Source organism: Somniosus microcephalus, chromosome 2 (assembly GCF_052327205.1).
Source record: "Somniosus microcephalus isolate GS21.2 chromosome 2, FLI_Smic_1.0, whole genome shotgun sequence".
Classification (NCBI taxonomy): domain Eukaryota; kingdom Metazoa; phylum Chordata; class Chondrichthyes; order Squaliformes; family Somniosidae; genus Somniosus; species Somniosus microcephalus.
Genome location: NC_140988.1, coordinates 52941523 through 52965788, shown reverse-complemented (window position 1 = coordinate 52965788; position 24266 = coordinate 52941523). Strand labels below are relative to the sequence as shown.

Below are 24266 nucleotides of genomic sequence, written 5' to 3'. Positions count from 1 at the left end.
GACAGAGAGAACATTCCCAAACGTTTGTAGTTCTAAATGTGTTTAAAAATCAATCGCTGTTTTTTATATCTGATATTTTTTAGTGTTGGGACATTTTTTGCTTAAAATGTTCCCTTGGTTCAAGTGATATTACTTGCACTAAAATACATTCCTTGCACCTTGATGCAGAGCCACTCAGGACCCTCATACTTACATGATGCAAAGCTGCTTATATAGCTGGTGTTCATTATAAAAAAGATGAAACAACAAAGTCTGAGCTGAGGTATTAAAGTCTGTGGTAACTAGGAATACCCGGAAACTCCTCATTCAGATCTTTCACTGCCTGTACTATGGTAAGTATTTCAATGAGCAGAGGCACCTGTATATACAAGCCCCAGAACATAATGCTGCTGGATAAAAACACTGAGAAAGTATACAAGAGAGAAATTACAACTGACATGAAAATGTTCAACTGCACATGTTACTGGTTAGAAATAGAACTTTACAGTGGTACAAGTCACTTTTTAAGTATGAAGTGGTAGGTAAGTTCACTCCATGTTGACGTACCGTATATATCGTTTTTTAAAGACAACTCCTAATACTGTGGTTCAAGTTATGCGATACTGTGTAATTTCAGTTTATGTTGGTTTTGTTTTTCTTTCATCGATATCACACCACCACTACTGCACTCATCACTCCAATTAGGTTTGGCACTTGCCTGTTTTTAGTCGGACAGGCTGTTTCTTTGAGAAAGATGCTGTTTTTTTTATTTTTGATGTAAACGGACCTGTAAATATCCAGGGTTCTGGGTCTTTGTTCTTTGTCAGTTTTCGCCAGATTTCTTTTGTTTTGTAATGTGGGGTTTAGAGTACAATATCAACATTAGATGATTCAAACTGCTCCTGTGTTTGTAAAACTGCCAGGACTTCAAAATGAAGTTCAGCTCCATCAGCAAGAAGAAAGGGGCTGGCAGACCCAAAAACTACTGGAACTGCATCTAAATCTGCAGCATCTAAACAAAGAGATGGCAAACAGATTGGATCTAAGAAATCCTGCAAAAAAGTAAGAGATAACACAAATAAATAAACCCCTCCCTATACCAGGTGAATATGGATGCCTCTTGACTTTTTTAATGATAAATATACAAAATTGATTTCCCTTAAATCAGGCTCCTGGAGCTCCTCAACTCTGCCCTCTGCCTAGTTTTGGACTTGGAAGAGGTCACAACCTACTTCCCAACATATCTATTAAACACTTTGAGAATGTCCAACACACTTCACTTCACACTTTAAAGGTTCGGAAGTATATAAAAAGAAAAACGAAATTTATTCTACGCTGAGGTTCTGTATGCTATGCGGTGACATAACCAAGTCACATCTTGACCTCTACCCTTCAACTTTCAAAGAAAGCAAGAAATGAAAGAAAGACGTACAACGTCCTAAAACGGCAGTTAAGTACTTTTTGAAGTCTAGTCGCTGTTGTAATGTCGGAAATCTGGCAGCCAATTTGTAAAAAGCAAACTCCCACAAACAACAATGAGATAATGACCAGATAATCTGTTTTAGTGATATTGGTTGAGGGACTCCAGGGAGAACTCTCCTGCTCCTCTTCAAAATAGTGTCATGGGATCCTTTATGTCTACCTGAGAGGACAAATGAGGTTTAATGTCTCATCCGGTTTAATGCCTCATCCGAAAGACGGCACCTCTGACAGTGCAGCACGCTCTCAGTACTGCACTGGAGTGTCAGCCTATATTATGTGCTCAAGTCTCTGGAGTGGGAATTGAACCCACAACCTTCTGACCCAGAGGTGAGAGTGCTGCCAGTGACCTATGGCTAATAATCTTACCCTGTTCCATACTGTCCATCTCGCATTCAGAATCCTTGTGTGCTACATTGCCAACCCCCACACCAACTTCCTCAGTGGTATGCCCTCCCTTTTCTTGCCACATAGCCTCTGCACTGAGCATCTTGGGGACTTCACCTCCAACTTCTCTGCCTCCTATCCTCACTTAATTTCAGTCCTTGTCTAAAGCCTTGCACTCAAACCCATGGTCACCCATCAACTTTGCCATCTCCTGTGGCCTCCCCGCCCTCAAGATTTCAATCACCACCAAGGCTATCTCTTTGCCCACCCTCCTTTCTTTGTTTACATGAAACCCTTGGCGACATCTTCCATAGCATGGGATCAGCTTTCACTTGTATGCTGATGACATTCACCTGTACCTATCCTCAATCTCTTGAAACTCTGTGATCACCTCTATGCTACCAGACTACCAATCCAACATTATTCATGGACTGAGTCACAGCTTCCTCTAACAACATCAAGAAGGCTGAAGTCATCATTTTCAGCCCCTGCCATAAACCCTCTCCCTTGCCACTGATTCCACACCCCTCCCTGGCTATATTTCAGAATGAACCAGACCATCTAAAATCTTGCCGCCTTGTTTGGTCTGGAAATGAGCTTCAAACCCCACATCCAATTCATCACCAACATTACATATTTCCACTTGTACAATATTACCTGCTTCAGCCTCAATATCACTGAAACTCCTCATGATTCGATTATTCAGTTGCCCTGATGATGTGTTTCAGGATTTTCAACCATCTTACCTTGTAAAACAAAAAGCAGCTCAACAATTTGTATCTGGTTTCATCTCACAAAAGTGTCAGTAAGTCCCTCTTTTAAAAGATTGGAGAAGCGCACATGTAGGCACACATGAGTTTATGGTATCCAATTCCTATAACAAGGGGGCCTCATTGTTACAGTCCCCACTTCATTCTGACTAGATAGTGGGCAGTAAAGTTTAAACTCCTGATCATAATGCACACGGGACCACTCACAGGAGAAAAAATGGCTCTGAACCTGAGAAACTAACTAGGGAAGACTTGCTTTCTGGCCTCCCATCCACAAAGTCCAGGTTATCCAAACTGTAGCTACCTGTATGATAGCAAAATACTGCAGATGCTGGAAATCCGAAATAACAACAGAAAATGCTGGAAAAACTCAGCAGGTCAGGCAACATCCGTGGAGAGAAATTTGAGTTGACGTTTCGGGTCGAAACCCTTCTTCAAAACTGGAAAGAAAATAAAATAGATCGAAGGCAAGGCTGCGATCGAACAAAAGAGACAATAAAAGGTATTCGAAGCCAGACGAGATGATAATAGGCCCGTGGAGACAAAAGGCAGCTGAGATTAGGTGTGAAGTGTACTGGCAGGTAAGAGACAGATGCCAGGTGAGAGAGAGAAACAAAAGGAAAGGGTGTGGGGGGGGGGTGGTAAAAGGAGGACCCAAAACAAAGGGGTGGAAAAAATTATAAGTAAAAAAGTAATAGGGGCCGAGGTTATGATCTGAAATTGTTGAACTCGATATTGAGTCCGGAAGGCTGCAAAGTGCCTAGTCGGAAGATGAGTTGCTGTTCCTCGAGTTTACGTTGAGCTTCCGTGGAACAATACAAGAGGCCAAGGACGGTGAGGTCCGAGTGGGAATGGAGCGGTGAATTAAAATGACAGGCGACCGGAAGCTCGGGGTCACCCTTACGGACTGAACGGAGGTGTTCCGCAAAGCGGTCACCCAATCTGCGTTTGATCTCCCCAATGTAGAGGAGACCGCACCCTGTACCTGTACCCTGTTCCACACTAACTCCTCCTCACCCTTTACCTGCATAACCTACACTGGTCCCTTTACCCCCAAAGAGTTAAGTTTAAACTCCATATCCTCATTTTCAAATCTTTCCATGGCCTTTCTCACCATATTTCTGTCACCTCCTCCAGCTTTATAGCTCTCCTTCGGGCCACTGATTCTCACCTCCACTCCCTTTGTCTCAGCAATGGTGGCAGAGCCTTCAGCTCTTGGCCCTACTCTCTGGGGTAGGATTTACCCATTTCATAGGATTTCACTCTAATATCTATAGATTTTAAATTCAAACCCAGAGGGAAGATCAGTCACAGGCATAAGTCAACGTATTGGTAAAATCAGCAATGCTTTATTGCTTCTACCAATTAGTCAATAAACAGTTAACAATAATAAAACCTTAAAGGAAAGTCTGTATAACACCCAAAATGAAGGGTTTATCACGCCCTTGTCTGAGGGTACACTTTTGATGTCTTCTTTCTTCTTGAACAGTGGACTCCTTCCTTGCTGACTGCAGCCTTTTATCTTCTTGCTTTCGAGGCTTAAACAGTCCATATTTATACCCTGGCTTCTGATAAACCAAACTTCTCAGTAACTTTCCATCCTCCCTCTCTCCCTCTGATGCAAAAGCAGTTTTCCAATGTTGCCGCAGTCACTCGAGGTCTAGCTGGGCAGCTATCTTCTTCAACCTTGTCCCTTATCTCTGCGAAAGTATATCATTTCATTTAGCCTGCAACAACAACTTGTATTTATATAGCACCTTTAATGCAGTAAAACATCCCAAGGTGCTTCACAGGAATATTTTAAGACAAAAAAAATTTGACACCGAGCCACATAAGGATAAATTAGGGCAGGTGACCAAAAGCTTGGTCAAAGAGGTAGATTTTAAGGAGCGTCTTAAAGGAGGAAAGAGAGGCAGCGAGACAGAGAGGTTTAGGCAGGTAATTCCAGAGCTTAGGGCCTAGGCAACAGAAGGCACGGCCACCAAAGGTTGAGCGATTATAATCAGGGATGCTCAAGGGGGCAGAATTAGAGAAGCGCAGATATCTCGGGGGGTTGTGGGGCTGAAGGAGATTACAGAGATAGGGATGGCGAGGCCATGGAGGGATTTGAAAACAAGGATGAGAATTTAGAAATCGAGGCGCTGCTTAACCGGGAGCCAATGTAGGTCAGCGAGCACAGGAGAGATGGGTGAACGGGACATGGTGCGAGTTAGGACACGGGCAGCCGAGTTTTGGATGACCTCAAGTTTGCGTAGGGTGGAATGTGGGAGACCAGCCAGGAGTGCATTGGAATAGCCAAGTCTAGAGGTAACAAAGGTGTGGATGAGGGTTTCAGCAGCAGATGGGCTGAGGCAAGGGCGGAGACAGGCGATGTTATGGAGGTGGAAGTAGGCGGTCTTTGTTATGCTGCGGAAGCGTGGTCGGAAGCTCATTTCAGGAAAAATATGACACCAAGGTTGCGAACAGTGTGGTTCAGCCTCAGACAGAAGTTAGGGAGAGGGATGGAGTCAGTGGCTAGGGAATGGAGTTTGTGGCGGGGACCGAAAACAATGGCCTCGGTCTTCCTGATATTTAACTGGAGAAAATTTCTGCTCATCCAGAACTGTATGTCGGACAAGCAGTCTGACAATTTAGAGACTGTGGAGGGGTCGAGAGAAGAGGTAGTGAGGTAGAGCTGGGTGTCGTTAGCGTACATGTGGAAACTTCTAAGCAGTTAGGTTAACAATTCTCTGTACTATCTTTTGTGGTTAATATTTTTAACAATATGCTGCTTTTTTTAGCAGACCAGGGTTTCTTTTCAGTTTCCTTAAAATTGGTATTAAAATGTCCATAATCCTTTAATGGATCTCCCCATCCCACCCCTCCCCCCAACCTCCCCCCCCCCCCCCCCCACAAGCCATACAGCTTCCCTACTTCTTTCTTTTAACATCTTCTCAATACACAATCTTTATGCCCAGGCTTAATCTTCCTCTCCATGGGTTGGTGTACATATTCTAGTCCATTTCCATTTGTAAAAAGGTGTAGGATGTTTTTCTACATTAAAGGTGCTGCTATTGCTGTTGTCATTATAGGTTAATTGATGTCAATGAGTGAAGTTTGCAGATTAACCCGAAACTAGAAATTTACTAGCAGCTGGAAGTCTGGAAACTTCCCTCAGTGGCAGTATTTAATCTGTATTTGATCACAGAACATATTTAAACTATTTCCCCACAGGGGGAATGTGAAGAATGGCCTCATAGAGAAAAGGCTACATTAGCAGCTGAACATCACCAGGATGTACTGAGGCATAAAGTTTCGCATGTGTGGAACTTATACAGGAAAATTGGGTATGGAGGCCCATAACACAGCCCGTTTGATTTTCCATCCATTTAAGTTAATGGACGGAATGTATAGTTTACGCTGATGTTTGTGAACACAGCCTGTCAGCTGTGAGGTAACTCGTCCAAATTGTGTTTGACAATCATCCGACTTGTGCCAATTCATAGTATTGACTCTTTCGTTATATTTGAGCTGCTGTTAATTGCTGCCCAGAATTATAGATCTGATGCCAAATTCAGCCAGTGTTGCCTCTACCACCCCAGCAAAGATTTATTGGACCCTTCCTGACACCTGCAAAAAGATTGGTACCAAAATTCATCTACAGCTGCAGGGCCAGGTAATAGCCAGTAATAATGATGACAATCCATCACGGATATTCAGCCCCATCCTTCTCCAGCCCCATCCCCCAGTCACTATCATCTAAACTCTCACATATCGGACTTGCACATGCTCCTGGTGGCACTGTGTGGATGTCGGAGGGCTTCAACTTTCTGGTGACCATGTTGCATACAAAAAGACTACAACAATTGTAAGTGTTCAGCTCACATTTCCAGTTCTTTCCGTTGCATAAAGCTACAGCTGCTCAGCAGTGATATTGCACAGAGGGGGAGAAATTTGGTACCTTAGCACCTCCTGTTATCACCTCTGGGGTGGGGGGGGGGATGATAACGGGGCACTAACGACTTACCGATCGGGCGTGGCGAAACGAACCACTCTCTCTAAATTGGCTGAAAGGTTTGCGGCGGCGGTAACACTTTGTGCCACGATCTCCTGCGCCCGGAGATCGTGACATCATTGCCATGCGCATCACCCTGGTAGCGCCCCGGACCCGAACTTTGTTTCCGCCCCCTGCAGCATCGGCGGGCAACAACACCGACAGCTGCAGGAGACATTGTTCGGGAGGCCGGGAGCTTCGGAGGCACAATTAAAAGGGGATGTTGGTGCGGGTAGGAGAAACATTTCAACAATGCTTCAATTGATTTTTTGAAATTGCTCCTGGGCCGCGATCGATCAGCCCGGCATTCTGCTAGAGTGCATGGGGCTGATCGGGCCGGATTGCAGCTGCCGTCAGGGACGAGCTAACTGGTCTCAATGCAGAGCCTGCAACATGGCCTTTCCCCTTAAGGGAGGGAAGGAGCCTCGGATCGCGGCAGCGCTGCACGGGACATTGTGCAACGCTGCACCACTACTGCCCCACCTGCGTCCTTTAGCGCTCCAGGAAGGAAGTGGAACGCTTGATTTAGCGTTCCACTTCCATCCCGGAGCGCAAACACCGAATTATGAAAAAACTGGGAATCATTAACGCCTGGCACTAAGTTTCCCAGCTTTCAAAAGTTAGTGCCCCAAATGGGATGATACTGAATTTCTCCCCCAGAGTGTCTATTGGCACTACTGTGTCAGCCAATGAGTTGGAGGCAGGCGGGACTTACTGCAACTCACAGTCTATTTTACAGCAAACACTCTATTTACTCAGCAAACAGTCAATTTTAACTAGTACTACAGCACACAATCTACAGGGTCTATTTAACAGGCGCATCAGCACACAGTCTACGGAGTCTATTTAAAAAAAGAGTCTCTAGGAACTAGAGGAAACAGAACTCGTGACTGAAACTACAGCAACTTCTCCCAATAAAAGCAGGTGATTTCTCCAGCAAAATGCAGTGAGTGGAGGATAGTTACATACAAATTATTTGCCTAAAATCAATCCCATTCACTTTCAACAGTGTGGTCTCCAGGTGTGATTAATGGGGGAATTACCCAATCATCTCTATAATGGATGGGAATAATGGTGTCACTATATGCAGCCGTGAACGCAAGGCAGTAATTTAGTAAGGTGGTTTATATACATGGGAATGGTTAAAAGGCAATAATCTAATCCCGTGGTTCAAACCACTTCATAAACCACTACAATGAACTTACACTTATTTTAACTCTCAGATTACAGACTGGAAATCACTCTGTACTGTCTATCACTGTTTGTATCCTGTTTTGATGCTGTGCATGGGTTTTATTGTTTTTGATCAGATTTTGTACCAGCAGTAACAGGTGTCAGACTGCACAGTGAGGCCTCTATCTTCCTCCTCTGGCCAGTGGAGGATTGGGACGGGACTTCTGCCACCCCCCTCCCAACCCTGTCATTACCATGGCCTATTTGCCTGGTTCGCGGATCATTACCTATTCAGTGTGAGCTCCCAGCAGTATCCCCACCACCAAGAAGGAGTCCGCCACCACTGAGGATGAAAACGTGGCTATGTTGCAGTGGCGGCAGCACCAGATGAGGAGGGGACATGCTTAAAGGGGACAGAAGAGCTTGAAGAGGTGAAAATAGAATTGTTTTGGGGCTTTGGACTGGGCAGAGGCCTAATAAAAGAAAGTTTTTTTTGGCCAGAGGAGAGGGAGCGGTGCTCTGTACTGCAACCTATCCCTCCAAAAGCAGATTCAGCAGGCCTTCTGATTCTGCACCAGAAACGACTCCTACCCTTTCCTTACAGTCCTTGGGATCAGCAGAGAACGACGAGGAAATTGGGCCGATTGCCAGGCCCTGCCTTCCCACTGGGGCTTGTTCTTCCTGCTGTCATCTGCATGTGGTGGGCAGTGAAGAGACAGCCAGCAACCTTCCCTCCTGGGGCAGGGGAGGAAAATCTAGCTCAGGGTGCAAATGCTGCGATAGGCCTCCCCGCCAGATTTCCCTTGATCTTTTTCCTTCACCATACTGCCTGAAATTGAGCAATATAGGTTAGGAAAATCCAGCCTTTACCAGTGAGTGCACTCCATGTCCATTCAAAAGGAGGAACTAACAACCATAGTATCATTACTGTAATTTAAGGAATAATTTGCAGTTAATATCTGAAACATTCTGTATCTAATATGAAAATACATCAAGAATCTTTATTTCTAAATATAAAAAGGCAACTTGATACTTAACTGAAAGAATGTCTCAACTGTGAAATAAAGGAAACTACGATGGTCTGAGGAGCGAGTTGGGTAGGATTGATTGGGGAATGGCACTCAAAGGGTTGACGGTGGATAGGCAATGGCAAACATTCAAAAACCGAATGGATGAGCTACAGAATTTGTTCATCCCAGTTTGGCATAAAAATAAAACAAAAAAGGTGACTCAACCGTGGCTAACAAGGGAAATTAGGGATAGCATAAGATCCAAGGAGAGGACATATAAATTGGCCAGAAAAAGTAATAATCCTGAGGATTGGGAGCAGTTTAGGATTCAACAAAGGAGGACAAAGGGATTAATTAAGAAAGGGAAAATAGAATATGAGAGTAAGCTATCAGGGAACATAAAAACTGACTGTAAAAGCTTTTATAGATATGTGAAGAGAAAAAGATTGGTGAAGTCAAGCGTAGGTCCCTTGCAGTCAGAATCAGGGGAATTTATAATGGGGAACAAAGAAATGGTAGACCAACTAAATTCATACTTTGGTTCTGTCTTCACAAAGGAGGACACAAATAACCTCCCAGAGATACCGGGGAACATCGGGCCTGATGAAAGGGTGGAACTGAAAGAAATCAGTATTTGTAGGGAAATGGTGTTAGGAAAATTGATGGGACTAAAGGCCGATAAATCCCCAGGGCCTGATAATCTATATCCCAGGGTACTTAAGGAAGTGGCCCTGGAAATAGTAGATGCATTACTGGTCATCTTCCAGAACTCGATAGACTCTGGAACAGTACCCATGGATTGGAGGGTAGCTAATGTTACCCCACTATTCAAAAAAGGTGGTCGAGAAAAAGCGGGGAATTATAGACCGGTAAGCCTGACATCGGTAGTGGGGAAAATGCTAGAATCTATTGTAAAAGATGTAATAGCAGAGCACTTGGTAAGCAGTGACAGGATCGGACAAAGTCAACATGGATTTACAAAAGGTAAATCATGCTTGACTAATCTACTGGAATTTTTTGAGGATGTAACTGGTAAAATAGATAAGGGAGAACCAGTGGATGTGGTGTATTTGGACTTTCAGAAGGCTTTCGATAAGGTCCCACATAAGAGATTAGCGTGCAAAATTAAGGCACATGGGATTGGGGGCAAGGTATTGACTTGGATAGAGAACTGGTTGGCGGACAGAAAGCAAAGAGTTGGAATAAACGGGTCATTTTCCGAGTGGCAGGCAGTGACTAGTGGGGTACCACAAGGATCGGTCCTAGGACCCCAGCTGTTCACAATATATATTAATGATCTGGACGAGGGAATTGGATGTAATATCTCCAAATTTGCAGACGACACAAAGCTGGGTGGGAGGGTAAGCTGTGAGGAGGATGTCGTGAAACTCCAGTACGATCTGGACAGATTGGGTGATTGGGCAGAAACATGGCAAATGCACTATAATGTGGATAAATGTGAGGTTATCCACTTTGGTGGCAAAAACAGGAAGGCAGATTATTATTTGAATGGCAATAGATTGGGAGAAGGGGAAGTGCAAAGAGACCTGGGTGTTCTTGTGCACCAGTCGCTGAAGGTAAGCATGCAGGTGCAGCAGGCGGTTAAGAAGGCAAATGGTATGTTGGCCTTCGTAGCAAGAGGGTTCGAGTACAGGAACAAGGATGTCTTGCTACAGTTGTACAGGGCTTTGGTGAGACCGCACCTTGAGTACTGTGTGCAGTTTTGGTCGCCTTACCTGAGGAAGGACATTCTTGCCATGGAAGGAGTGCAGCGAAGATTCACCAGGCTGATACCTGGGATGGCAGGAATGACGTATGAGGAGAGATTGTGTCGATTGGGCTTATACTCACTGGAGTTTAGAAGATTGAGAGGGGATCTCATCGAAACCTATAAAATTCTGTCAGGCCTGGACAGACTAGATGCAGGAAGGATGTTTATGATGGCCGGGGAGTCCAGAACCAGGGGTCATAGTCTAAGGATAAGGGGTAAGCCATTTAGGACTGAAATGAGGAGGAATTTCTTCACCCAGAGAGTGGTGAACCTGTGGAATTCTCTGCCACAGAGGGCGGTGGAGGCCAGTTCATTAAATATATTCAAAAAAGAGTTGGATATATTTCTTAAGGCTAAAGGGATCAAGGGATATGGGGAGAAGGCAGGGACAGGGTACTGAATTTGGATGATCAGCCATGATCTCATTGAATGGCGGAGCAGGCTCGAAGGGCCGAATGGCCTACTCCTGCTCCTATCTTCTATGTTTCTATGTGCTTCACTGAAGATGTTGGCATGATGCATGAAGATTACAAAATGTATTATTACTTATTTTTGAATTCATGTGACTCTATTTTACCTTAATATAGGGTCCAAATGCCCTTGTGACATACACCATCATTAGTGGAGCGGATAACAGCTTCCGTATCGATCCCGAATCCGGAGATCTTCTAGCCACTAAGCGTTTGGACCGAGAGCGCCGTTCCAAATATTCCTTACTGGTCCGAGCTGATGATGGGCTGCAATCTTCAGATATGAGAATCAACATCACCGTCAGTGACATTAATGATCACACACCCAAGTTCTCCAGGGATGTGTATTCATTTGACATACCAGAAGACACTGCACCAGGTAAGACTAGAAACTAAAGCAAACCCCAGATCTTAATATAATAATAGCAGTCTAACTGCCACCTTGACAGGACAGCCAATTTGGGAGCAGTTTCTATGATCCCATTCATTGATTACTAGTTACATAATTTGAATAGCCTATCTAGGTGACCATAGAATGCCATACTTCCTAGTTACATGTACATTCTAGGCCTGAGATGGTAATGTACTGGCATCATGCTGAACACAACTCCAGTCAACTCAGATCATGTTCCACAGTTAATATGTAATTGTTAGTTGCTTGTCTGCAAAATAAGAGGCCAAGTGCTAAGGGAGTCCATATGTTATAAACTATCCCAAGCTGATCTGTGCTGTATCTTTGTCTCTGACCTGGGTTTTGCTGTTAGTTGCCCTTGAGCAGGAATGCATAGTAAACAAGCTCTGAGGCTTAACTAGAATATCCTGTATAAATATATCTTTGATAAATAAATACATTGGAGTGTTTTGAAATAACGCCTTCCATAAATAATGAGCAAAAGGTTTCAATTTTACACTCTTCAAAGGGGAGTCACGGGCCTGGACTTTCCTCGGAAGTGCTCCCACTCCACCCTCATAACTTTGCCGGAAGATCGTAAATGAAGGCCCCGATATTTACGAGAGGGAGCGGAGGCATGTGCCAGCGGCCAGGAAACCCGTAAATGTCAGGAATGCGGATGTTCTGCCGAATTTAACGGCAGAACCTTATTCGAAATGTTTTACTCCTTTTGCCGCCTGGCAGCAAGCAATGCTCCTTGTTACCTCCCCCTTCCTTTTAAGGAAATAGTGACCCGGATTTTGCGATCGGCAATGTAATTCAGAATTACGCTGCCGGCATCCAAATGAAATGCGCTCTAACCTGTTGCGAGGCCCCAAACGACAAGTTGCTGTCAGACGCTGCAGAGTTGAGCGCAGTGTAGTGGCCCACGGATCCCAGGGACGCACCGTGTGCATAAGCGTACCAGGGATCACGTGGGTCGCTGCTCCAATCAGCAAACGGAAGGTCTAGCAAAACTTGGGTATTAACATTGCTAGTGCAATGCTTTCTGCTGCTTAAAGTGTTTGTTAACGCTGCAAGAATGACTTTCATGCTGACATCCAAGAGTTATAAATGCAGAAACATGCAGAACTGCACAATATTTCTCTTGATATTTGTTGAGTTAATCCCCAAGTAAATTAACCTTTAAATCATAACAAGTAGTGGACACCATGGACAAAATCCTGTGGGTCATATGTAAATGCTGCCATTTCATACGTAATTGCTGGGCAGTTGGTGGGCAATTAGCCCAACTTTGCGCCAGCAATTAGGATGTCCCTGTCAGTGTGGATCATCTGTCAAGTCGGAACTTGACAGATCGCAAGTTCGGGATTTAGTGCATGAGCAAACGCTTGCGGAAATCCCAAACTTCCTATCCATTTCAAAGGCGGTATGACGGCGTAGTGAGTACGCCGACATACTGACCGCAAAATCCAGACCATTGTGATTTAGCACTAATATAATTTTGGGGGGGGGAAATATTTGTAAAGGCAGTAGTATTGCATTGCCAAAGTGGAAAAGACAAAGGGACCAAACTATTTAAATGGCTTGTTCTTAAAAGAGAATATGAACATTGGACTTTTAAATCACCTGGTCATTTACTGGCTGTTTGCTGCACAAGACTGTGATAGCCAAACCACATTTGTACAGGTTTGTATCATAGTCCTAAACAGCCTGCTGATTAGTCAATTGTATTTTAGTAACATTTGTAACTGATCACTACCCAACTGAAATTTGCACAATATTATTAAGTGGATCTTTTGGAATAAGCAGAAGGTACTTATTAAGCACATGCAGTCATTTTGTAAAATGTATCATGCAGAATGCTTTAGGACAAATGATTGACAAATGTAGTGTAGAAATGGAGTAAACTGCTTATTTTAATTAGTGTACACCATAATCTTGTGGGTTTTGGTATTTTGATTTTAATACTTAATAAACTGTACAGATGAAAATTGTTTTGAAACAGGGCAGCTACAAGAGTAGTGATAGAAACAAGATGTTACTGAAACTATTGAAATGAAACTTGCTCATTAAAGAAAAGTAGTTCCTTCCCATTTCAAAAAGAAAATAAGGAAATAGTTATAAATGGGAAAAAGTTTTATATTCTTCAATGAAGAATCAAGATGTACTACAATTTTTAAAATATTGTTACAGAATTTTTAAGACTTTTTTCTCTCTTTATTTAAATGTTTTAGGGTCCATTGTGGCAGCCACCTTGGCCAGTGATGCCGATTCTGGTGCTAATGGGGAAATCACATACGTGGTAGAAGAGGATGATGAAGAAGGGGTGTTTTTCCTCAATTCTGTGACTGGCGTTTTCAATCTGACTCAAACCCTGGATTATGAGAAGCAACCATATTATATTCTGACCGTGCGAGCAGAAGATGGCGGCGGACAGTTCAGCACAGTGAGAGTTTACTTCAATGTGCTGGATGTGAATGATAATCCTCCCATTTTCAGTCCTTCATCTTACAGCACTGTAGTGATGGAAAACCTTCCCCCTGGAGCAAGCATTCTAACCGTAAAAGCGACTGATGCAGATGATGGTATGTATTATCGAAACTTTATGGATAAATTGTGGTTATACTAATAGTATCCAGTATTGTAATTGGTGCTTTCATCTCTGAAAGATATTAAAGTCAGTTTCCAGAGAGTAAGGCCGCGACTTTGCCAGCGCTCAACGGACCCGATTGGTGGCGGATCAGCATGGGTGCACTTTATACTCTCTCATTGTGGTCCTCAGAATCCGACCACGATCAGCCCCAACACCAGCAGCACCAGGCACACCAGCAGCACCAACAACCACACCAACCTTCTCCGCAATCACCTGATGCTGCACAGGACAGAGGGCATCAGCACCCGACCACATTGCTGCCCGGGACGCCAGCGATGGCCTCACCATGGCCACATTTACTTCATTTGACGCTGTACTCCCTGGCTGCCACATGATGTGCTAGGTTGGCACCATCCCACACCAACACCATAAAGCATCCCGAGAATGTCCAAGCCATTCCTTTCACACTCATCAGCATTGCGGGGTGTACCGTTATGTCTCACCATTCACTATAACTCACTAAACCACTTCCAAAGGTGCACACAAATCTGTCCAAGAACGCAAAGTGTTGAAAATAAAGATTTCAATGTTTGACAACACATTAACAGAAACTTCACATTGACATTGGCTAAAACACACAAGTACCCACCCTTCTGTGTTGTTAGTTGGTATGATTGGACTAGGATGAGGGTGAGTGTGATGGGTGGCTAATGAGATGGGGAAGTGATAATGTAGATAGAGAGGGATGGGTGGAGGTGCAAGGTAAGTTGGTGTGAGTAAGGATGTGCAGGAGTAGGGTAGGGAAGGCAGAGTGATGGGGATGTGATGAGTGGCACAGCAGGATGAGGTTGAGTGTGGCTTTGCAGTAACATTTCGTGATCTACTGAGATCATTGAAAGGTTTGCGCCGCTGCAGCCTGGTCCTCCTGATGACATCCCTGCTTGTGCCCTCCTCTGCAATGTGCAACCAGGGTGCGTTGGTCTCTTGGGGAGGTCTCTTCTACCCTTTGTGCTGTGACTCCCTCCATAAGCATATGGTGGGAGTCATGGGAGAGCCTGGGTGCAGCCGTGCACCTCTGTGCAGTGTTTGTCAGTGTTTGCAGCACCTCAATGCTGCAGAACACTGACAGCACAAATGTCAAAGTAAATTTGTGCATGGTCCCTTTAAGGAAACTGGCTAATGATGCCATCAGACCCGCTTCCTTCAATTGGCCAGGAAGCTCGCTGGTCGAGCTTAACAAGCCCAATCAGAGTCATGTCAGTGGCCGGGATGGAGCCAACAGTGGGACCCGCCACCGACGTCACCCGCCAAGGTAGGGAAAATCACGGCCTAAGCTTCATTTCCCTGTTGAAAATGACTGGAATAATTGCAGAAAATGCTGGAAATACTCAGCAGGTCAGGCAGCATCTGTGGAGAGAGAAACAGAGTTAATGTTTCAGGTTGATGACGAAGGGTCATCGACCTGAAACGTTAACTCTGTTTCTCTCTCCACGGATGCTGCCTGACCTGCTGAGTAGTATTTCCAGCATTTTTGTTTTTATTTCAGATTTCCAGCATCCGCAGTATTTTGCTTTTGTATTGGGATAATTGCATATTGAGAATAATTCTTCCATAGTCCCTTTGAGGGATAAATTTCCATGAAACCTGAAGTTTAGCATTAGTAACTTACTACCTATGCTAAATTCCTTCACAAGTAATCAGAGTTTTGATTTTGAATACAGCAATGTACAAGTATGAATTAATATGTCTTTTTTTTAACTTTCAGTATTACACTAATGTATTTTTTAAAAAAAGCTTTGTCAAGAGAATACTAAATATTTATTTCTGTCTCATAATATAGAGGAGCATTATTTTTTTCAAATTTATTTAGTTTTAAACATTTTTTCTAATGCTAGAAAACATATTAGTGTCAGAGTCAGCAGCAAGCACACACGGTGGAACCACATGTCCAGCTATAGGGACATATTTTCTGAGACCTAATGCCACTGGCTGCATTGCTCATAGTTTTCCATCTAATGATTTCAGTGGATGGAACATGGCGAACATGCACCGGCTATTTTCCAGTGTACTACTCCCTGAGTGTGAGGCCCCACCTGTCGTGCAGAATCTCAGAAGATTTTCCCTAGAGAGTGAAGCGCCATCTATTGTATTTCAAACCCAAAAATGTACTTTAACCCTGTTTAGTGGCACATTATCAATAGTGTCCCCGCTACATGGTGCCATTCCATCGTCCTTTTATTTGCCACTGTTGCTAAATTCCGAAAGTTAGAATTTCCAAACATTAGAACTAACTTGTTTAAAAACAAAATCAATGATCTTCCAGGGAGCAGACTTTCCATTTCTCTCTATATCATAGAAAGAAAGAAAGAAAGGACTTGCATTTATATAGCAAGTGTCATGATCTCAGAACATCCCAAAGCACTTCATAGGCAACAAAGTACTTTTGAAGGATAATCACTGTTGTAATGTAGGGACATGTATTAGCCAATTTGTAAATATCAAGGTCCCACAACAGCAATGAGATAAATGACTAAATAATCTGTTTTAGTGATGGCCAGGACACTAGGAAAACGCCCCTGCTTTTCTTTGAATAGTGCCATGGGATCTTTAACGTCCATCTTAGAGGGGCCTTGGTTTAGCATCTCACCTGAAAAATGGCAGCTCTGACAGTGCAGCGAAAGCTTCCTCAGTACTGCACTGAAGTGTCAAGGTTTATTAATGTGTATTCTGTTGAATACATCTGAGGACTGCAACATCCCTTACAAAATAAAACAGATAGAACAATCATGAGGGATTTATCACAATTCCTCAGATTGCTGGGCCTAAAAAGACTGAATATAAGGGGAAAAGATGGAAATTGATGCATCTGTGCATTTTCTGGAAATCATTACAGGCCTTTTTGGGGCATTGAAGACAAGCTAGTTGAAAATAGGACTTTGAGAAAAATGTTGGAAATGACAATTTTTGACGCACTGCAGATTTCCAAGAGTTGTACACTATTACAGATGTTTGAATAATTCCCCTTCTAACTCCATCCATTCCCACCACCTAGGATGGGATATGAAAAGCTGAAGTATGAATTCTGCACTCGTCGAGTTGATATTGTTTTCATGTTAGTAATTGACACTACAACCTATTTTTTTTCTTTATATTGGATAACACCATTGGTCAGTCTTACTTTGATAGTTCTGAGATGTGTATTTTCATAATATTGCATGTGAACTTTCTTCAACTCAAGCTGCAGTCATACACACACATCATTATGTACATACTTTGTATATGACCTCTTTCAGCTATTGGCTGCATTTAAGCAAAAGCAGTCTCTTCAATTATAATCACAGACATCCGTTTATTTAAATTTTGTCATAATTCATAAAAAATGATAGTTTGTTAGCACACACAGAAAATTATGTGAGTCAATCCAGTCAAATGAGGAATGACAGGTCACTGGATTCCAGTTCTTATTTCTCAGTTTGCCACGCCAAGACGTGATGGTGAGCATGAGTGGCAGTCACAGTGTTTTACTCCCTCACCATGGTATGTCCTTAAAAGTAACATTCAGTTTGTTCGGACTGGAACTCCTCTTTGCACTCCTCTGCTACAGTTTTGTACTGATTTTTTTGCGGGGTAGGGGTTGCTCATTTAGAGAGAGGTATTAGGAAAAGCCTGTATTTGGCTGTGAAAGAGTTGCAAGAGGCAAAGTAGGCAATAGGCAGGAGATGACTGTAAACAGGTGGATTTTATCAAAGTAGGAATTTATTGTGAAGAATTGAGAATTTGAAGGTAAAAATATTATGTGAGAAAGAACAATGCAAAAATGGCAGTAAAAAATGGAAACTATGTACAGCATTTGCCAACCAAACCACTCTTTTTTGTATCTTCCCTTGGTTTTTCTTTTTGTTTGTTTTACTATTTTTTCTGCCTTTCTACTAGTACAAAATTCTCCTTCTCTGAGAAATCAGGCCCATCTGGGGTATTGATTTCTCCACATTACTACCAAAGTCATTCATTATTGATTGACATGAAGGTACTGTTTGATGAAGTAGGCAACACAGCAGCATGTTGAAAGAAAATGTCCTTGGGAGCTGTACAAAAAGCAAATCATAGTGGAAGAGGGTGGAGAAGGGATCAAAGGAGGCGTAACCACAGGATGTATCCAGAGGCAAGGGGCTGGATATTAATCTAACTTTGGGGAGGGAGCGGGGGTGGGGCAGAAGTGGGGCACTGTTTTGAGGTAGGACCTGATTAGCATTTTTTGTCTCCGTTTCCCGGCCGCAGCCAGACAGCTTGAGAGGCTGGCTGGCTGTCGGGTGGGTAGGCCTTCAGCACCAGTCGGGGAATGGAGAGGAGGGAGGGAGGGATTGGAGGCCTCGGGGGGAGATTGGAAGGGTCAGTGGTGGAGGCGATCGGAGGCCTTGGAATGGGGGGGGGTGGAGATAGGAGGCCTCATAGAGGAGGTCGGAAGGGTCAGGGGGATCGGAAGAGTTGGGGGTGATTGGAAGGTTCGGGGGGAGGGGGGATTGGAAGAGATGGGGGTGGGGAGATTGTAAGGGTCGTTGTGGAAGGGATTGGAGGCCTCTTGGGGGAGATCAGAAGAGCTGGGTGAGAGATTGGAAGGGTGCGGTGGGGGGGGGGGAAGATCAAAAGGGTTGGGGAGGTGTCCGATCGCAAGGGGTGGGTGAAGCAGGTAAACTGGATCCAGTAGGTAAGTGGAAAGGTACTTACCTCCTGGATTCAGCCGGACTTGCCTCCTTTTAGCCGTCTAGTTTCCCGAGGCCCGGAAAACTCGACCGGCTAGGGTTAAGTTTAAAAATGGTGGTTAAATATGAGGCATGCAGCCTTATTATAACATTTAAATGGCCAACCCGTCTCCTGAGAGTGGGTTAGTTGCCTGACCCGCCACCCCACCCCCGACCCGCCTCCGTTAAAACTGGAAGTGGGTGGGTTGGGTTGGGTTCGGCATTCAGATTCTTTATATTTTTACACCCACCCGACCCATACCCACCCATTTTTGGGGGTTAAAATTCCCCCCCAAGGTTTCTGACAAATTTAACCTGGCATCCTATTAATATTCAAACCAAATCGTTTCTAACTGCTAATGCTTGCTCCAGTAACCTGGATTCAGCAGCTCATTTTTAGCTCTACACCTGAACCTCTGCAAAGAAGGAACAGAGGTCTAGGCAAAGCCACTGGTGTTGAAAGAGATCCAAGAGAAGCAGAATCAGTGTCAGTTACTGTTGCTCCTTGAGGAATGTTTGGTTTGACTCCGAATGTTGAGGTGCAGCTGGAACAGCTCGTGTGCTTCTGGCATAAGCATAAGACGCTTGGCTTAAGCACTTGCAGTTGTAGTTGTGCTGTTCCAGTCATGATCATGTAAATGTAAATATTTTATATGTTATGTCTGTCAGTGATCCATGTTGGATCAGATATTGTAGTATATTACATCATTATAGTAAGGGATGTATTGTTAATGGGGTCCACTTCATTGATATTGCATTATCATTTGAAGCATTGTAGAATGCCTAAAACTGTTAACACGTTTACAGATTTCTAATTCTCACCACCAAGTCTATTGTTCCCAAATTAGTCAAATAAAAATCTATGGTATTTTCTTCCCATTTAACTTTCACATATAAACGCTTTTTTTTTTAAGTCCTGGAGTTTTGACTATGCCAATGAAAATAATGGTAGCTTGGGCCCAAGTCAAAATAGTAATGTTGAATATTGATTTTGTACATGTCCAAAATATATTGCTTTTCCTTGTTATTAAAAATATCAAGGTGTGGAATTCTGCCTCTGAATAATGAAATAACTTCAAAGTTTGTTCAAAACAAAATAATAACGCACTTCACTGTTATCAAGTCAGCATAATTAGAAAAAAAAATATTCAACATTTATATATTTTTATTTTCTATACATGCGTATACACACTCGCAAACATCAATACATTCCAATACTAGCGGCTATTGCCAGTTCTTTGTACATAGCGAGCTATTTTGTTGGCTCTAAAAGCATTATTGTTTCTCCTTCCCTCCTTGCATCTTAACCTTAGCTGCACTCCAAAACGGTTCTGTTTTGATTTATGTGTGACAGTGGAAAGATAAAGATCTGAAAGGCCACTGATAGGCTGCTGTTTATTTGTGAAAATTGGAACTCCAACTGGAAAAAATTGGTTAGCACATTCAAGTCTAATGATCCAGTTAGTCCAATTAGTCAGTGTTAAATGCAGCATTAGACTTAAGATAAGAAACAGTGATCAATTGGCAACAGGCACTATAGCCCACAAAGTGCAAATTGAAAAGATTTCTGATGCTGACTTTTATCATTATTATGCTTTATAAAAATTGTTCCATCCCATTTACACAGCCAATTGTGTACTGAGGCAAATCAGGCATGGACACGACTCCAAAGCAAACTTGGTAATGTGTGTCTCTGCTGCCGATGCCACTGTGAAAGCTCAACCTCCTTATTATGACTTAAAGACTTTATTACATATCAATGTAAATGAGTGCCCAATCTGCCACTGGAGTGAACCTTTGATTTTCCATCCACTTATCTCTTGGCAACAAAACACCACACTAGCACCATTGCCTACAGCAATGTGAATACTGAGAATCTATTACCATATTTATATTGCAGTTTCTACTTGAAGTAGTTGCACAATATGCTTCACTCCAGTTGCTCTGAATTTATCTCATTGAACCATAGAGGAATTCAAACGTCAGTAGTGATAGGAAAATAACTGCACGTGCAGTTATTGAAAAGTCACTGTGGGCAGTTTTGACTGTCAAGCGCATTGGGACATTTTGCTATATTAAATGCAAGCTGTTGTTGTTTATGCAATAGAAAATGGGGGATAATGAATCTGCAGCCTGTTTTACATCTCTCCTGAATTTTTATTTCCATTGAAGTCAGAGATGTAAAATGGGCCACCAATTCGCTATCACCTATTTTACACTGGTGCACAAAGTCCAATTTGCCCCCCACTGTGTTTTCAACCTGAAGGAGCTCATGGTAACTTGCTGCTGCAGAGGTTGCCATTTATGTCTGCCATCAGCGGCATGGGGAGAAACCACCTTAAGCATACATGTCACCAAAGGCATTAGCAGTGCCTGGTATGACAGCATGGTTACCAGACAGTTCAAATCAAATCAAATCAACTTTTATTGTCATTGTTAGTGCACAAGTGCAGTACAACGAAATGTAGGCTTGCGGCTCCCAAGAGTGTACATTTAGATTAAGACATTTAAACATTCAACTTGGCTTGTAATACATTAACATAAACATAACCATAATAAAGTGCATTGGCAGATGTGCAGGCTTTAGAGTTTATTTGTGGAGTTCAGTAGGATGACAGCCCTGGGAAAGAAGCTGTTCCTAAATCTGGTCGTACGGGTGCGAATGCATCTGTAGCGTCTCCCAGATGGCAGGAGGGCGAACAGACTGTGGCTGGGGTGGGTAGGGTCTTTGATGATGGACCATGACCTCCGTAAACAGCGTTTCTGGTATATGTGTTCTATGGTCGGTAGCCGGGTGCCGGTAATGCGTTGGGCAGTTTTGACTACCCGCTGCAGGGCTTTCTGGTCATAGTAGCTACAGCTGCCATACCATACTGTGATACAGTTCGTCAGGATGCTCTCTATTGTGCAGCGGTAAAAGTTAGAGAGGATCAGGGGTGACAGGTTACATCCCTTCAGCCTCCTTAGGAAATATAGGCGCTGCTGGGCCTTCTTCACCAGAGAGGAGGTATTGAGGGACCAGGAGAGGTCTTCGGTGATGTGGACTCCGAGGAACTTAAAGCTGTCCACCCTTTCCACCACAGCCCCATTGATGTGGATGGGGGTGTGACTTCCGCCTTTAGACTTCCTGAAGTCCACAATGATTTCTTTGGTTTTCTTGATGTTAAGGGCCAGGTTGTTATCGGCGCACCACTTCACGAGGTGCTGGACCTCCTCCCTGTAGGCTGACTCATCGTTGTTGGTGATCTGGCCTACTACCGTGGTATCATCCGCAAACTTGATGATGGTGTTGGAACCATGAACAGCCACACAGTTCTGCACTATAAATGCATCAGACTTGTAGCTGAACCTCTCAAGTGATACACACTAGCAGGGGTAAATCTTCATCTCCGTCACATGGGTGGTAATCTGGCAGAGTGGATCACCAGCCCATTACAAAGCCGTCCGATTTTCATTCCATTTCATTATAGAACTCAATGAGCAAGTGATCCGCTCTGCCAGATTACCGCCCATATGTTGAGGATGAACGTTTACCCCAAGAGTGCTCCACATTCCTGGCAGATATTTTGCGTTCACCCCCTTGCTACACATTGCCATTGAATATCAGGATCGATTTTTATTGCTCATTTATAGTAATGACTCGAAAATCCAGCCCATCATCTCCATTGGTTGACTTTTTCCACCCAAGATTTATTTTTTTAAATGGTTGTAAATGATGGGTTTAGAATGAAATAAAATTAGAAAATGTAAGCCCATTAGCATCTGAGAAAAGATTGATATTTTGGGTATAAACCCTTTATCAGAATTAAAGACTGGAAGAAAAGCTAGCTCTTCAATAGGATGCAGCAAAATGAAGAGTAGAGTCGAGAATCAAGTTTACAGCGACTAGCAAAAGAACTGGTTAGTGGCTTTAATAGGCTGTGAGCAATTGTTCTAAAAAGCTGGAAAGAAGGGATAAAGTCCTGAAAGATACACAAGGTTCATCTCAGTCAGGCATTGAAGAGCATTAGAAAGATAAACGGGGAGTGAAGCAGCTTTAAAATGGATGGGGATGAAGTGGAATTTATGTGAAAACAGGCAGAAAAATGGGGAGGCAACTAGGGTCTTAAGTTCTAAAATTTGCGTTCAGACTAGAGGATTACAATGTGGCCAGGAGGAAAATTAAATACTGTTATTAAAGTTTGCATTGAGTTTGGAAAAATGCAGGAGGGCAAAGACTGAAAGGTCGGTGTGGGAATGAGAGAAAATTAAAGCGGTGAGTCAGAGGTCAGAATCATGCTTGTGGAGGTCCCCGCAATGTAGAAAAGAACACGATGAATAAAAAATACAGAATACAAACTGGAGTAAGTGCACGTAAATTGCTGTTTCACATGGAAGAAGTGTTTGGGTCCCCAGACAGTGGTGGGTGAAGAGGCAAATAGACAGTTGTTGCATTTGCCATGGTTACATATGAATGTCAGGGTAAGAATAGCCAGAAGTGAGTGTGCTGCAAGAGTGAATAAGAACATCACAAAGGAACGGTCCTTCTGGGAAATAGAGAGGGAAGGAAAGGATGCAATTAGTGCCAGAATCACATTGTAGAAATGGCGGATATTTATGTGGCAGATGTGGTGTACTAAGATGGAAGAGGGGGACAACCTGTCATCATTGTGACTCAAAGATGGAGCGTAAAGCTGGAAGTACGTAAAAACAAATGGACATGATCAAGGGCTCTGTTGATCAAAAACAATGGAAAATACTCACTGAGAAAAAGGGATTATTTTCCCAAAGTTTTGCTGCTGAAATACAATGGGTATGGAGAACATAGGAACAGGAGTAGGCCATTCAGCCCCTCAAGCCTGTTCTGCCAGTCAATTACATCATGGCTGATCTGTGTCTTAACTCCTTGGTTCTGTAACCCTTAAGACCCTTGCCTCACAAAAATCTATCAATCTCATTTTTGAAATTTTCAATTGACCTAGCCTCAACAGCTTTTTGGGGGAGGGATTTTCAGCTTTCCACCACCCTTTGTGTGAAGAAGTGCTTCCTGACATTATCCCTGAACGGCCTAGCTCTAATTTTAAGGTTGTGCTCCCTTGTTCTGAACTCCCCCACCAGAGAGGAAATATTTTCTCTCTATCTACCCTATCAATTCCTTAATCATCTTAATCACCTCAATTAGATCACCCCTTAATTTTCTATACTCAAGGGATTACAAGCATAGTCTATGCAACCTGTCCTCATAATTTATCCCTTTTAACCTGAGAGAAAGGGACCAAATCTTTGCAGCAAGAGCAAAGTAGAAAGAAGCATGATCTAAGAAGTCTGTCAGTTCATGTTGGAGTCATCTGGTACCTCACTAATTCTTCCCATGCGAGCCTAAACAATGACTACTGGTAGGCTATTTAATCATGAAGGACATCATTTCTGATTCTGTCCTCACTTTATGTCCGCACAGACACACGCTTTTCAGCAGAAGTCACTGGATG

The 24266-nt window shown here is 43.2% G+C and overlaps 1 protein-coding gene across 2 annotated transcripts in view; it reads left to right on the top strand.

Annotated features, from left to right (window-relative positions):
* fat4 (FAT atypical cadherin 4) overlaps positions 1–24266 on the top strand; it is a 434764-nt gene that overhangs the window by 220696 nt on the left and 189802 nt on the right. For both annotated transcript variants that reach the window (XM_086009513.1, XM_086009521.1), the window contains exons 4-5: positions 11190–11451; positions 13701–14051. In XM_086009513.1, coding sequence (XP_085865639.1) covers positions 11190–11451; positions 13701–14051 — 613 coding nt within the window. The remainder of the gene's footprint in view (positions 1–11189; positions 11452–13700; positions 14052–24266) is intronic.